Source organism: Zalophus californianus, chromosome X (genome assembly GCF_009762305.2).
Source record: "Zalophus californianus isolate mZalCal1 chromosome X, mZalCal1.pri.v2, whole genome shotgun sequence".
NCBI lineage: Eukaryota > Metazoa > Chordata > Mammalia > Carnivora > Otariidae > Zalophus > Zalophus californianus.
In genome coordinates, this window is record NC_045612.1 from 90269056 (window position 1) to 90282051 (window position 12996).

General features: G+C 36.8%; 1 protein-coding gene across 11 annotated transcripts in view; it reads right to left on the minus strand.

The window, feature by feature from the left end:
- Window positions 1–12996, minus strand: part of KDM6A (lysine demethylase 6A) — a 211935-nt gene that overhangs the window by 75591 nt on the left and 123348 nt on the right. For all 11 annotated transcript variants that reach the window (XM_027607526.2, XM_027607525.2, XM_027607533.2 and 8 more), the window contains one exon: window positions 11068–11102. In XM_027607526.2, coding sequence (XP_027463327.1) covers window positions 11068–11102 — 35 coding nt within the window. The remainder of the gene's footprint in view (window positions 1–11067; window positions 11103–12996) is intronic.

The following is a 12996-nucleotide window of genomic DNA, read 5'->3' on the forward strand; positions in this document are numbered from 1 at the left end:
AAATTTTCAAATTCATTTACATAGAGGTCTGCTTAGTAGTCTTGTATTATAGTTCTAATTTCTTCTGTTTTCATGGTTACCTTATTTTGTGTATGTGCTTTCTCTTTTATTCCCTTGATCAAGTTACCTAGTAGATTATCTATTTTGTTAATTTTTTCAGAGAACTAAGGTTTTGACCTATTAATTATGTCTACTGTTTTGCTTACTTCTCACAAAATTAATTTCTTTAAAAAAAAAATCTTTCTTCCTTCCTCACAATACTGTTAGTTTTCCTTACACTGATTTTTGTTTTGGTAACAGATTTTCTTGCATTGAATCATCCCTGAATTCATGAAATAAACCCTACATATTCATGGCATACTTACTGCATCTTTAAATACCAACTGGAATTTCTCTTTCTTCAGAATTTTTGGATTTCTATAATACACATAAAGTGAAACCAATCTACAATGTTTTGGAAATAAACTAATGCTGGATAGTTAGAAGAGAAGGTTAAAAATGAAACTAACAATTCTTATAAACAGTGTTATTCATGACAATATTATTTTAACTATCCCTCAAGGAAAAAACAGTTGTATTAGTTACACTACACCTATGCAAAGGGATATAATACAGCTCTACATGTACTGATATGGAATGATTTCCAAAATATCATAATAACTTAAAGAAACAATTTAAGCAAGGTCAAGTGATAACACACATAATTAGCTAATGTTTCAATAAAATAAAGAAAAATGAGTATACATGCAAACACATTTATAAATGGATTTGCTTAGACATACATGGATTTCTCTGGAAAGATATGAAATGGGGAGGAGAGGAATAGGTTGGGGAGAGGAACAGGTTGTTACAGAAAAGGAATAAGGAGGATACTTCACTGTGTATTCTTTCAAACACTTTCATTTTGGGTTATCTATTAAAAAATAAGTAATGCTTTAATAACAAAATTAAAGGGAAAATTCTGTATCTTTCATCTTTAAAGGCTAATTAAAAATTTAGATGACAAATTGTTCAAGTTATTTCATTAAATTCAAGGAAAAGGCCAATTACTACTACTACTACTACTACTACTACTACTACTACTACTACTATTATTAGAAAAAAGTGGCTCTAGAGTCTCAGCTAATAAAATGGGAGAGGTAAATTAAATAACTGATAGAGGACTTCCCTCAAAGATGGCCGGAAAGTAGGAGGAAAATACATAACTATCAAATCATCCTAAGTGCCCCATATATCAACCTGAAGACTGGCAGAACAAACACCACAACTAAAGGTACATCTGTACAGATGAGGTAACACTGAAGAAGGAGAAAGTGTGAAGATGTGGTTCAGGGGAGAAACCGATATTGGCTGCTGCAGAGTGGGAGAGCTGTGGTCAGAAAGAAGGGCGAGAGAGTAAAAGGGGCACACGGGAATGCCCAAGGAAAATATTTCCCATTGCCACTGGCTTGGAAAACGAGAGGAGCTGAATTTCATGAGATCTTGCAACCAGAGGGGCTTAAACCTGAAGTTTAAAGTATCAGTGGACTGGGCTGGGCTCTGGGAGAGTCCAGAGATATAGGGTGCTCTTCGAGAAAAGTCAGACAAACAACCCAGAGACACACAGCATGGAAACAATGATCTGAAGAGTGCCTGGGGCAAACAATGGGGAAATCAGCTCTTCTCAGAGCATGCACAGGACAGGCAGCATTCAAGAAGAGACCTCTCTGGAAACAAAGTAGCTGGCTGGCACCATTTCACTTCCCCACCACTCAGCATAAGAACAAAGCCACTATCAGGAACCAGTTCAACTCAGACACTGGCTGCCTAAATTACTTACACTAAGCCCCACCCCCCCACACACTCTGGTGGAACTGCCCCTTCTCAGTCATGCTTACCTCAGTCCCAGGGGCATGGGCCCCTCCCCCAGAAGACCAGCACAAACCCCTGCCCACACTACATGTCCCGACCAGAAAGTTCTGTAGGGCCTCAGTTTCAGTGGAGGTGATGAGAGGTCTCATTTCACAAGCAGACCAGAGCACAACTAGTTAAAACTTGCCAAATTCAGGCCAGGGACCAAAACTGCCCAGGACAGGCAAAGAGAACCTCCGCAGATGACTTGCCTGAAGGATAGAGCAGCCAGAACACAACAGCAGAGTGCAAGCAGCCAGAGACACTCCCTGAAGCGCCAGGCTCTGGACACTACATGACCTCTTCATAAAGCCATTACTTTCAGGAGCAAGAGACACAACTGGCTTTTCTAATACAGAGAAGGCGGCAGGACTTAGACAAAATGAGAAGACAGAGGAATTTATCCCAAATGAAAGAACAAGATAAGGACATGGCCAGAGATCTAGGCAGAACAGATATAAGTAACAGAACTAATGGAGAACTTAAATCAATGATCATAAGGATACTCACTGAACTTGAGAAAAGAATGGAAGATATCAGTGAGACCCTTACCACAGAAATAAAAAAGTTACAAAAGAATCAGAGATGAAGAGTACAATAAGTGAGATTAGAAACAGGCTTCATGCAATTGAACAGCAGGCTGGAAGAAGCAAAGGAGTGAACTAATGTCCGAGAAGACAAAGTAAAGGAAAGCAATGAAGCTGAACAAAAGAGAGAAAGAAGAATACACAAAACGAGAATAGACTTAGGGAACTCAGTTACTCCATCAAACACAGTAACATTTGTATTACAGGAATCCCACACGAAGAGAGAGAAAAGGGCAGAAAACTTATTTGAAGAAATAATAGTTGAAAACTTCCCTAATCTGGGGAAGGAAACAGATATCCAGATCAAGGAGGCACAGAGAAGTCCCACCCAAATCAACAAAAGCAGACCCACACCAAAAAACATTATAATTAAACTGGCAAAGTGTAGTAATAAGGAAAAATATTTAAAAGCAGCAAGACAAAAGAAGATAGTTACTTATAACAGAAAACCCGTAAGGCTATCAGCTCATTTTTCAGTAGAAAAGTCTCCAAGTCAGAAAGGATTCACAGGATATATTCAAAGTACTGAGTGGGAAAAATGTGCAGCCAAGAATACTCTATCCAGCAAGGCTAACATTCAGAATAGAAGGAGAGATAAAGAGTTTCACAGACAAAAACTAAAGGAGTTTGTGACCACTAAGCCAGCCCTGCAAAAAATACTAAATGGGGACTCTGTGAGTGGAAAAGAAACACCAAAAGTGACAGTATGAAAGTAGGAAACTGAAAAGCAGTAAAAATTAATATTTCTATCTAAAAATCAGCCAAGGAACACACAAAATAAAAGGATGTAAAATGACAATATATACCTAAAACATAGGGAGGATAGGAGTAAAGAATGGGTTCAAACTTAAACAACCATCAACTTAATATACACTACTATAAGTAGATGATGTTATATACAAACCTAGTGGTAAATACAAATCAAAGAATAATAATAGATATGCAAAGAATAAAAAGAAAGAAGTCCAAATAAGTCACTAAAGAAAACCAGCAAGCCATGAAAGAATGATAAGGATCAGAGAAAATCTCCAGAAACAACCACAAGTAATAAAATGGCAATAAATACATATCAATAATTACTCTGAATGAAAATGGAATAAATGGTCCAATCAAAAGACAAAGGGTAACAGAATGGATTAAAAAAAAAAAAAAACAAGATCTGTCTACATGCTGCCTACAAGAAACTCGTTTTAGACCTAAAGACACAGGCAGATTGAAAGCGAAGGGACAGAAAAACATTTATCATGCAAATGGTTGTCAAAAGAAAGCCTGAGTAGCAATACTTACATGGAACAAATTAGACTTTGACAAAGACTGTAGTAAGAGGCAAAGACAGACACTTTATAATAATAAAGGGAACAATCCAAAAAGAAGATACAATTGTAAATATCTATGCACCCCACATGGGAGCACGCAAATATGTAATACAATAACAAACAGAAAGGAACTAATCCATAATCATACAATAATAGTAGGGGGCTTTAACACCCCACTTACATCAATGAACAGATCATCTGAACAGAAAACGAAGAAGGAAACAATGGACAAGATGGATTTAACAGATATATTCCGAGCCTTCCATCCTGAAACAGCAGAATAAACATTCTTTTCAAGTGCACGGGGGGTATTTTCCAGAACAGGTTATGTATTAGGCCACAAAACAGGACTCAACAAATTCAAGAAGATCAAAATCATACCATGCCCCTTTTCTGACCACAACGCTATGAAACTAGAAGTCAACCACAGGAAAAAATCCGCAAAGACCACCAATATACGGAGGTTAAATAACATGATACTAAATAATGAATGGGTCAACCAGGATATCAAAGAAATAAAAAATATATGGAAGCAAATGAAAATAAAACAAAGAGGTCCAAAACCTTTGGGATGCAGCAAAAGTGGGTTCTAAGAGGGAAGTATATAGCAATACAGGCCTACTTCAAGAAGCAAGAAAAGTCTCAAACAACCTAACCTTACACTTAAAGGAGCTACATAAGTAACATTAATGAAGCCTAAAGACAGCAGACAGAAGGAAATAATAAATATTAGAGCAGAAATAAATGATATATAAATGAAAAAACAAGAGATCAATGAAATTAGGAGCTGCTTCTTGGAAAAAATTAATAAAATTGATACACCTCTAGCCAGACTTATCAAAAAGAAAAAAGACCTAAATAAAATCACAAATGAGACAGAGAAATAACAACCAACACCACAGAAATACAAACAATTTTAATATTATTATGAAAAACTATATGCCAACAAACTGGACAACCTAGAAGAAATGGATAAATTTCCTAGAAATATATAAATTACCAAAACTAAAACTAAAAATTTGCACAAACTGATAACCAGCAAAGAAACAGAATCATAATCAAAAAACTCCCAACAAAGAAAAGTCCAGAACCGGAAGACTTCACAGGTGAATTCTACCAAACATTTAAAGAGTTAATATCTATTCCTCCTCAAACAATTCCAAAAAAATAGAAAAGGAAGGAAAACTTCCACATTCATTCTATGAGGCCAGCATTACCTAGATACCAAAACCAGATAAAGACACACACAAAAAAGAGAAATACAGGCCAATATCTCTGATGAACACAGTTGTAAAAATCCTTAACAAAATACTAGTGAACCAAATCCAACAACACATTGAAAAAATCATTCACCAAGATCAAGTGGGATTTATTCCTGGGTTGCAAGGGTGGTTCAATATTTGCAAATCAGTCAACGTGATACATCAATGAACAAGAGAAAACAAAAGAACCACAGGATCACTTCAAAAGACACAGAAAAAGCATTTGATAAAGTACAACATCCATCCATGATAAAAACCCTTAAAAAAGCAGGTTTAGAGGGAATACCCCAACATAATAAAGGCCATATATGAAAAAACCCACATTTAACATCATCCTAAATGGGGAAAAACTGAGCTTCACTTCTACAATCAGGAATAAGACAGGAATGTCCACTCTCACCACTTTTATTCAACATGGTACTGGAAGTCTTAGTCACAGGAACCAGACAACAAAAATAAATAAAAGGTATCCAAATTGGCAAGGAAGAAGTCAAACTTTCACTATTTGCAGATGACCTGATATAATATGTAGAAAACCCAAAAGACTCCACCAAAAAACTGCGCTGGAATTGATAAATTCAGTAGAGTTGTAGGATACTAAATCAATGTACAGAAATCTGTTGCATTTCTATACAACAACGAAGCAGAAGAAAGAGAAATTGAGGAATCAATCCCATTTACGATTGCACCAAAAACCACAAGATACCTAGGGGTATAAACCTAACCAAAGAGGTGAAAGACCCGTACTCTGAAAACTATAAACCACTAATGAAAGAAACTGAAGATGACACAAAGAAATGGAAAGACATTCCATGCTCATGTATTGGGAGAACACAACCTGTTAAAATGCCTGTATTACCCAAAGCAATCCACACAATTAAAGCAATCCCTATCAAAATGCCAGCACTATTCCACAGAGAGCTAGAACAAACAATCCTAAAATTTGCATGGAACCACAAAACACCCTAAATAACCAAAGCAACCTTGAAAAAGAAAAGAGGCATCACAGTTAGAGACTTCAAGCTATAGTACAAAACTTCAGTAATCAAAACACTACGGTACTGGCACAAAAATAGACACACAGATCAATGAAACAGAACAGAAAACCCAGAAATGAACCTACACTTATATGGCCAATTAATCTTCAACAAAGCAGGAAAGAATAGCCAATGACTGTCTCTTCAACAAATGGTATTGGGAAAACTGAACAACATGCAAAAGAATGAACCTGGACCATTCTCTTTCACTATACACAAAAATAAACTCAAAATGGATTAAAGACCTAAAATGAGATATGAAACCATAAAAGTCCTTGAAGAAAGCACAGGCAGTAATTTCTTTGACATCAGCCACAGGAACTTTTTTCTAGATAGGTCTCCTGAGGCGAGGGAAACAAAAGCAAAAATGAACTATTGGGACTGTATCAAAATAAAAAGCTCTGCACAGCAAAGGAAACAATCATCAAAACTAAAAGGCAACCTATGGAATGGGAGAAGATATTTGCAAAGGACATATCTGATAAAGGGTTAGTATCCAAACTATACAAAGATCTTATACAATAGCCACCCCAAACCCAAATAATCCAATTAAAACAATGTGCAGAAAACATGAATAGACATTTTTCTAATGAAGATATGCAAGTAGCCAACAGACACATGAAAAGATGCTCGACATCACTCATCATCAGGGAAATGCAAATCAAAACTACAATACCACCTCAAACCTGTCGGAATGGCTAAAACCAGTAACATGAGAAACAACAGGTGTTGGTGAGATGTGGTTAAATGGGAACCTTTTTCTTGCACTGGTGGTAGAAATGCAAACTGGTGCAGACACTGTGGAGAACAGTACGGAGGTTCCTCAACAAGTTAAAACTAGAACTACCCTACGATCTAGTAATTGCACTACTGGGTATTTACCCAAGGAATAATACGAATTCAAAGGGATATGTGCACCCCTATGTTTATAGTAACATTATCTACAATAGCCAAATTATGGAAACGGCCCAATTGTGCATCAACTGATGAATGAAGATGTGGTATATATATATTCTAGGGAATATTATTCAGTCATAAAAGAGAATGAAATCTTGCCATTTGCAACGATGTGGATGGAGCTAGAGAGTATTACGCTAAGCGAAATAAGTGAATCAGAAAAAGACAAATACCGGATGATTTCACTCATGTGGAATTTAAGAAACAAAAGAGCAAAGGGTAAAAAAAGAGAGGCAAACCAAGAAACAGACTTAACTTTAGAGAACAAACTGATGGTTACCGTAAGGGAGGTGGGGGGGAATGGGTTAAATAGGTGATGGGGATTAAGGAGTGCACTTGCTGTGATGGGCACTGGGTGATGAATGGGAAGTGTTGAATCACTATATTGTATACCTGAAACTAGTATTACACTGTATGCTGACTAACTGGAATTTAAATAAAAACATAAAAAAATAACTGATATAACTTTCCAGGAATAATTCTTAATACATTTACTTGGACATATGACATTATACACAGGAACAAAATTAACTATACTTAGAGATGGTATGATAATATACACAGAAACCTGAGAATCTAATTTTTAAATCTAGTAAGAACAGGTGTGTGGGAGATGGCATTCCATTAAAATTATCCATACCTAAATAGAAGTACCATATCATCCAGCAATCCCACTTGTGGGTATATTTTCAAAGGAAACAAAACCATATCTCAAAACCTCAAAAAACACATCTTGAAGAGGTATCCGTATTCCCATGTTCGATGCAGCTTTACTGATAATAGCCAAGGTATGGAAACAATGTTTAAGTATCTGTCAAAAGATGGATCAAGAAAGGGGCGTCTGGGTGGCTCAGTTGGTTAAGCATCTGCCTTTGGGTCAGTTCATGATCTTGGGGTCCTGGGACTGGGCCCCACATCCAGCTCCTAGTGAGAAGTCTGCTTCTCCATCTCCCCTTTCCCCCCACTTGTGCTCTCTCTAATAAATAAAATCTTAAAAAAAGAAAGATGGCTCAAGAAAATGTGGTATATAAATATAATAGAATAGTATTACAGCCTTAAAAAGGAAGGAAAATCCTGTCATTTGCAATAACATGGATGAATGTGGAGGGCATTATGCTAAGTGAAATAAGCCAGACAGAGAAAGACAAGTACTGTTTGGTATCATGTATATACAGGATTTGGGGGGGAAGATATATAAGGTGATGGGTATGTTAATTAACTTGATGGGAGAAATCCTTTCACTATATATATGTATATCAAATCATCACATTGAGCAGTATCTTACAATTTTGTCAATTACACTTCAATAAAGCTGAAAAATAAAATAACCCCAACCCAGATTTATGATTAAATTTAACTAAAAAATTTTTAAAGAAACAAAACAAAAAAACCCTACACCTCCATCTCTACGATAGGCCTCCTTTTTGTCTTTCGAACATGAACTCAGTACCACAACGTCATTGTAGCTGGTAACACCTCTTTATTAGAATGATCCAGCAACACACAGGCACTCCATCAGCCCCAAATGATTTTTATCACTGGCTCCTTCTCTCCATTCAGGACTCAGCCCAAATAGCTCTTGCTCAGAGAGGCCTTCCTTAACCACTCCTGTTAAAAAAGTATTCCCTCACTTTGGTCTTAATTATGGTCTTATTGTTTAATCCTTTGAAGGTAATGTGGCAACAGGGCCCTCAGGGTTTGTAAAGTGATACTAAATTATTTCTACATTTATTAGCAGGAAGACTTTCTATATAAAGAAACTTTCACTGAACTATTTGGTTACCTAGCAGTAGCCACTAACTATATATGACTACTTAAATTTACATTTTAAAATTCCATATTCATAAATATTCATATAAATCAGCTTAAGTATAAAAAGTAACTTTCTACTGCTAGCTAGGGAGGGAGAGAGGCATTTTTGCTTTTCTCAAATTTTTACCTGAAAATGAAAACCCTTGTTATAAGTACTGGAATAGAGATTTTTCAATCTTTTCATATGCTTACAGTGTCATCTTCTGTCATCTAATAATTATATACTCTGCTTGCCATAAATTTTGTTCTTCTCGTTTTGTTTAATCTTGATGGGAACTAAAATTTACCAAATGAAAGAATTAATGGAGGGAGGGCCCTGTCCCCACAGTACCTTCACAAGATTAAAAGCTTAACACCAACAGACAACTTCTCATCAGAAACAATGAAAGCCAGAAGACAATGGAACGTAAATTTTAAAGTGATCAAATGAAATAATAAAATGGAATTCCACCACCAGTAAAAACTCTTATTAAAAATAAAGGTGAGAAGGTGCCTGGCTGGCTCAGTTGGTTAAGCATCTGCCTTCAGCTCAGGTCATGATCCCAGGGTCCTGGTTCAGAGTCCCACATCAGGCTCCCTGCTCTGCGGGGAGCCTGCCTCTGCCTCTCTGTCTCTCATGAATAAATAAATAAAATCTTTAAAAAATAAAAAAAATAAAAATAAAGGTGAGAATGGGGCACCTGGGTGGCTCAGTGAGTTAAGCATCCAACTCTTGGTTTTGGCTCAGGTCATGATCTCTGGGTCCTGAGATCGAGCCCCACGTCAGCGTCCATGCTAGGCCTGGAGCTTGCTTCAGATTCTCTCTCCCCCCCTCTGGTCCTCCTCTCCTCTCTCTCCCCCTCCTCTCAAAACACTAAATTAAAAAAATAAAAGTGAGAAAACTTCTGCTTCAGCTAGTAACGGACCAGTAATCTCACTAAGAACTAGAAAATTTTACAGGGAAAAAAACAGAACTTCTCATTTTGAAGGCAGCAGAAAGCTCTGAGGTAATAACAGAAGGAGTGAAGACTCCAAGGAAAGAACAACTTTGGAGAGGGAGGGGATTTCTGTAGCTGCTTTCACCCTGAGGCCTTCGCTGATCTGGCAAAAATCAGCAGTTGGCAAGAGGCTAGGATTACCACTGGCAGGTAAAGATTCTGATCCACAAGGTGATGTAATTCTCACATGCATCTTCTCAAGGTGGATAAAATCCCTAGATTAGTAGGGTATCCAAACTTGAGTGTGCATAAATTCTTATATAGTGGGCACACATGCATGTCAGGGGGGAGGGCCTCAGCAGATGAAGGGCCCAAGAATCCGATGTTAATTTTTTCAAGCACCCCATGATAGCCCTGAAACTAAAGAGACCTTACAAAATAGATGTACAAACGTTAACAGTATTTTTTTCCCCAAAAAGTGGTTATTAAATTTATGTTTCGGGTAAACCCCGATTACTTAATATTTTACTCTCATACTAACTTGTAACTGATTTGCCATCCCACAGCCAAAAATAAATGTCTGTGTTATACCTTTTATCACACAACTTAGCAAAATCTTCCACACACAAAAACAAAATGTTCTAAAATTAAACTGGGGGCGCCTGGGTGGCTCAGATGGTTAAGCGTCTGCCTTCGGCTCAGGTCATGATCCCAGGGTCCTGGGATCGAGTCCCGCATCGGGCTCCCTGCTCCTTGGGAGCCTGCTTCTCCCTCTGCTTCTCTCTCTCTCTCCTCCTCTGTCTCTCATGAATAAATAAATAAAATCTTTAAAAAATAAATAAATAAATAAATAAAATTAAAATGAAAAGGTTTTTTTAAGTATAGCAACCTTAAAAGAATTGAGATCAAGGGGTAACTCTAACACGCCTTTCAAATGGTGACACGTGGAAGGGATAGTTCAATCGTAAGAAAAAGTAAAACTAACAACAATGCGTTATAACAACTATCTATGAACATTTTGCAAAGAAAGTCATTCCACATCAAGAATAAGAGAAATCTTAAATCATTTAAGGCTGCAGATAGTTCAAGTTTAGAGGCAAAACATATTAAATGAAATTTCCTCATATATAGCAAGTACTGTTTCACTACACAAAATCTTGATCACATTTAATGAGTATAAAATACATGAAGGAGATAATGCCCAGAATCCCATTAAATTTTATGTATGTCTGACTTCACTTACAATGATATGGGTGATCACTTTAAGTAAGGTAAGTTAAAACACTTACCTGGGTTTCATATAAGTGGGCAATGTGAAATTGAACTGCAAAGATGATGGAAAATAAAAATCAATACCAATATAATAGTGTTTGGGGTAAATTAAGTAAGAATATAAAATGTCAAACATTAAGCACAATCTACTCTATAGAGATTTAACAATGAGACATAACTTATTTTTAATAAAACAATATACAAGCAAACACACTAAAGAACATGAACATAAGACGCCACATGTGCCACATGTATTCACTGTTGCTCACTATCAAATTTTGTCAGTGTAATATTAAAATTAACATTAAAATCTATAGCAAGTGAGTATACGCCTTACAAAGTTCAAAACTGCAAGATGAAGCAAATATAGAAAACTCCTATAATCCATGCATTTCAAAACATGGTATTTAAAAGCTGAGTTCCAAGACAATAAAATATAGTAAAGTCAATATATGATAAAAAAACATATAAAAACCAAAGAAAGCCTCTAATTCCTTATACCACATTTCATAACAACATTTATAAAGAAGTCATAAAGCAGGATGATGCTGGAAATAACACACAGAGGAAGTGAACTGTTGCATTTCTCTATCGGTTCCTCAGAATTAAGAAAAAAAAAGTCAAAAACCACTTAGAAGGCAAGAATAGTAAACAGTCCCAAGATTAACAAATATGTCTTGAAAATCAAGTAAGAATATATTTTAGCTTTTGTTTGCAGCTCTCCCTGATACCAACACCAAAGTATGAATGATCCAACAAAAGCAACAATGAACCAGGAATCAAAATTGGATTCTAGCTACTTCGATACTATAATTTTCATTCTTCAATGACAACTCTCTTTTTAATGTTCTAACTACCTGGATTTCCTAGCTGGATTTAAGCCTTTCAAATTTATATGCAAAAATGTTGGTGTGGATCTTTAAAAACAAGGTCCATAGGACTACTGTCAAGTATTCACTGCTGGATGCACCATGGACTAACTCTCTCACTGATTCCTCTAACTGTAAGATTCACCTGGGAGGCTTGTTAGAAATAGAGATTCCTGGGGCGCCTGGGTGGCTCAATCGTTATGCGTCTGCTTTGGCTCAGGTCATGATCCCAGGGTCTTGGGATCGAGCCCCATTTCCCCATTTCAGGCTCCTTGCTCAGCGGGAAGCCTGCTTCTCCCTCTCCCACTCCCCCTCCCTGTGCTCCCTCTCTCACTGTCTCTCTCTGTCAAATAAATAAATAAAATCTTTAAAAAAAAAAAGGTAGAGATTCCTGAGATTATGATTCAGTGAGCCTATGGCATAGCCTGGAAAGCTGCCTTTTCAAATCAGTTCTGCAAGAGATTCTTATACCTGTTCTAGACTAGCATCTGGGAAGAACTAAACTAAATAACCATAAAGAATAAAACAAACAAAATATATGATGAACTTTAAAATCAAACATTTTTAGATCAAAAGTAAAACTAGGGGCGCCTGGGTGGCTCAGTCGTTAAGCGTCTGCCTTTGGCTCAGGTCATGATCCCAGAGTCCTGGGATCGAGTTCCATATAGGGCTCCCTGCTCCGTGGGAAGCCTGCTTCTCCCTCTCCCACTCCCCCTGCTTGTGTTCCCTCTCTCGCTGTGTCTCTCTCTGTCAAATAAATAAAATCTTAAAAAAAAAAAAAAAAGTAAAACTACATCTCTCCATAAATAATCGTTAAATATTACATGTTAACTAATCAGGGACGAGGCAAAATAAAAATATCTTTAGAAGATTACAATCAGCTTTTTGTGAAAAACACATAAAAATAACAATAAAAGTTCTACGTATATAGATATCCCCTCTGCCTAGATCTGTTGAGGGCTTTTATTTTCCATTCCCCTTTTCCAACACAGCCCTCCCTTGAGATACCATTTCCAAATCTTACCTCACTACATCAATGGAAGGAGACTGGGTTACAGATTAAGAGAATGAGAAAGA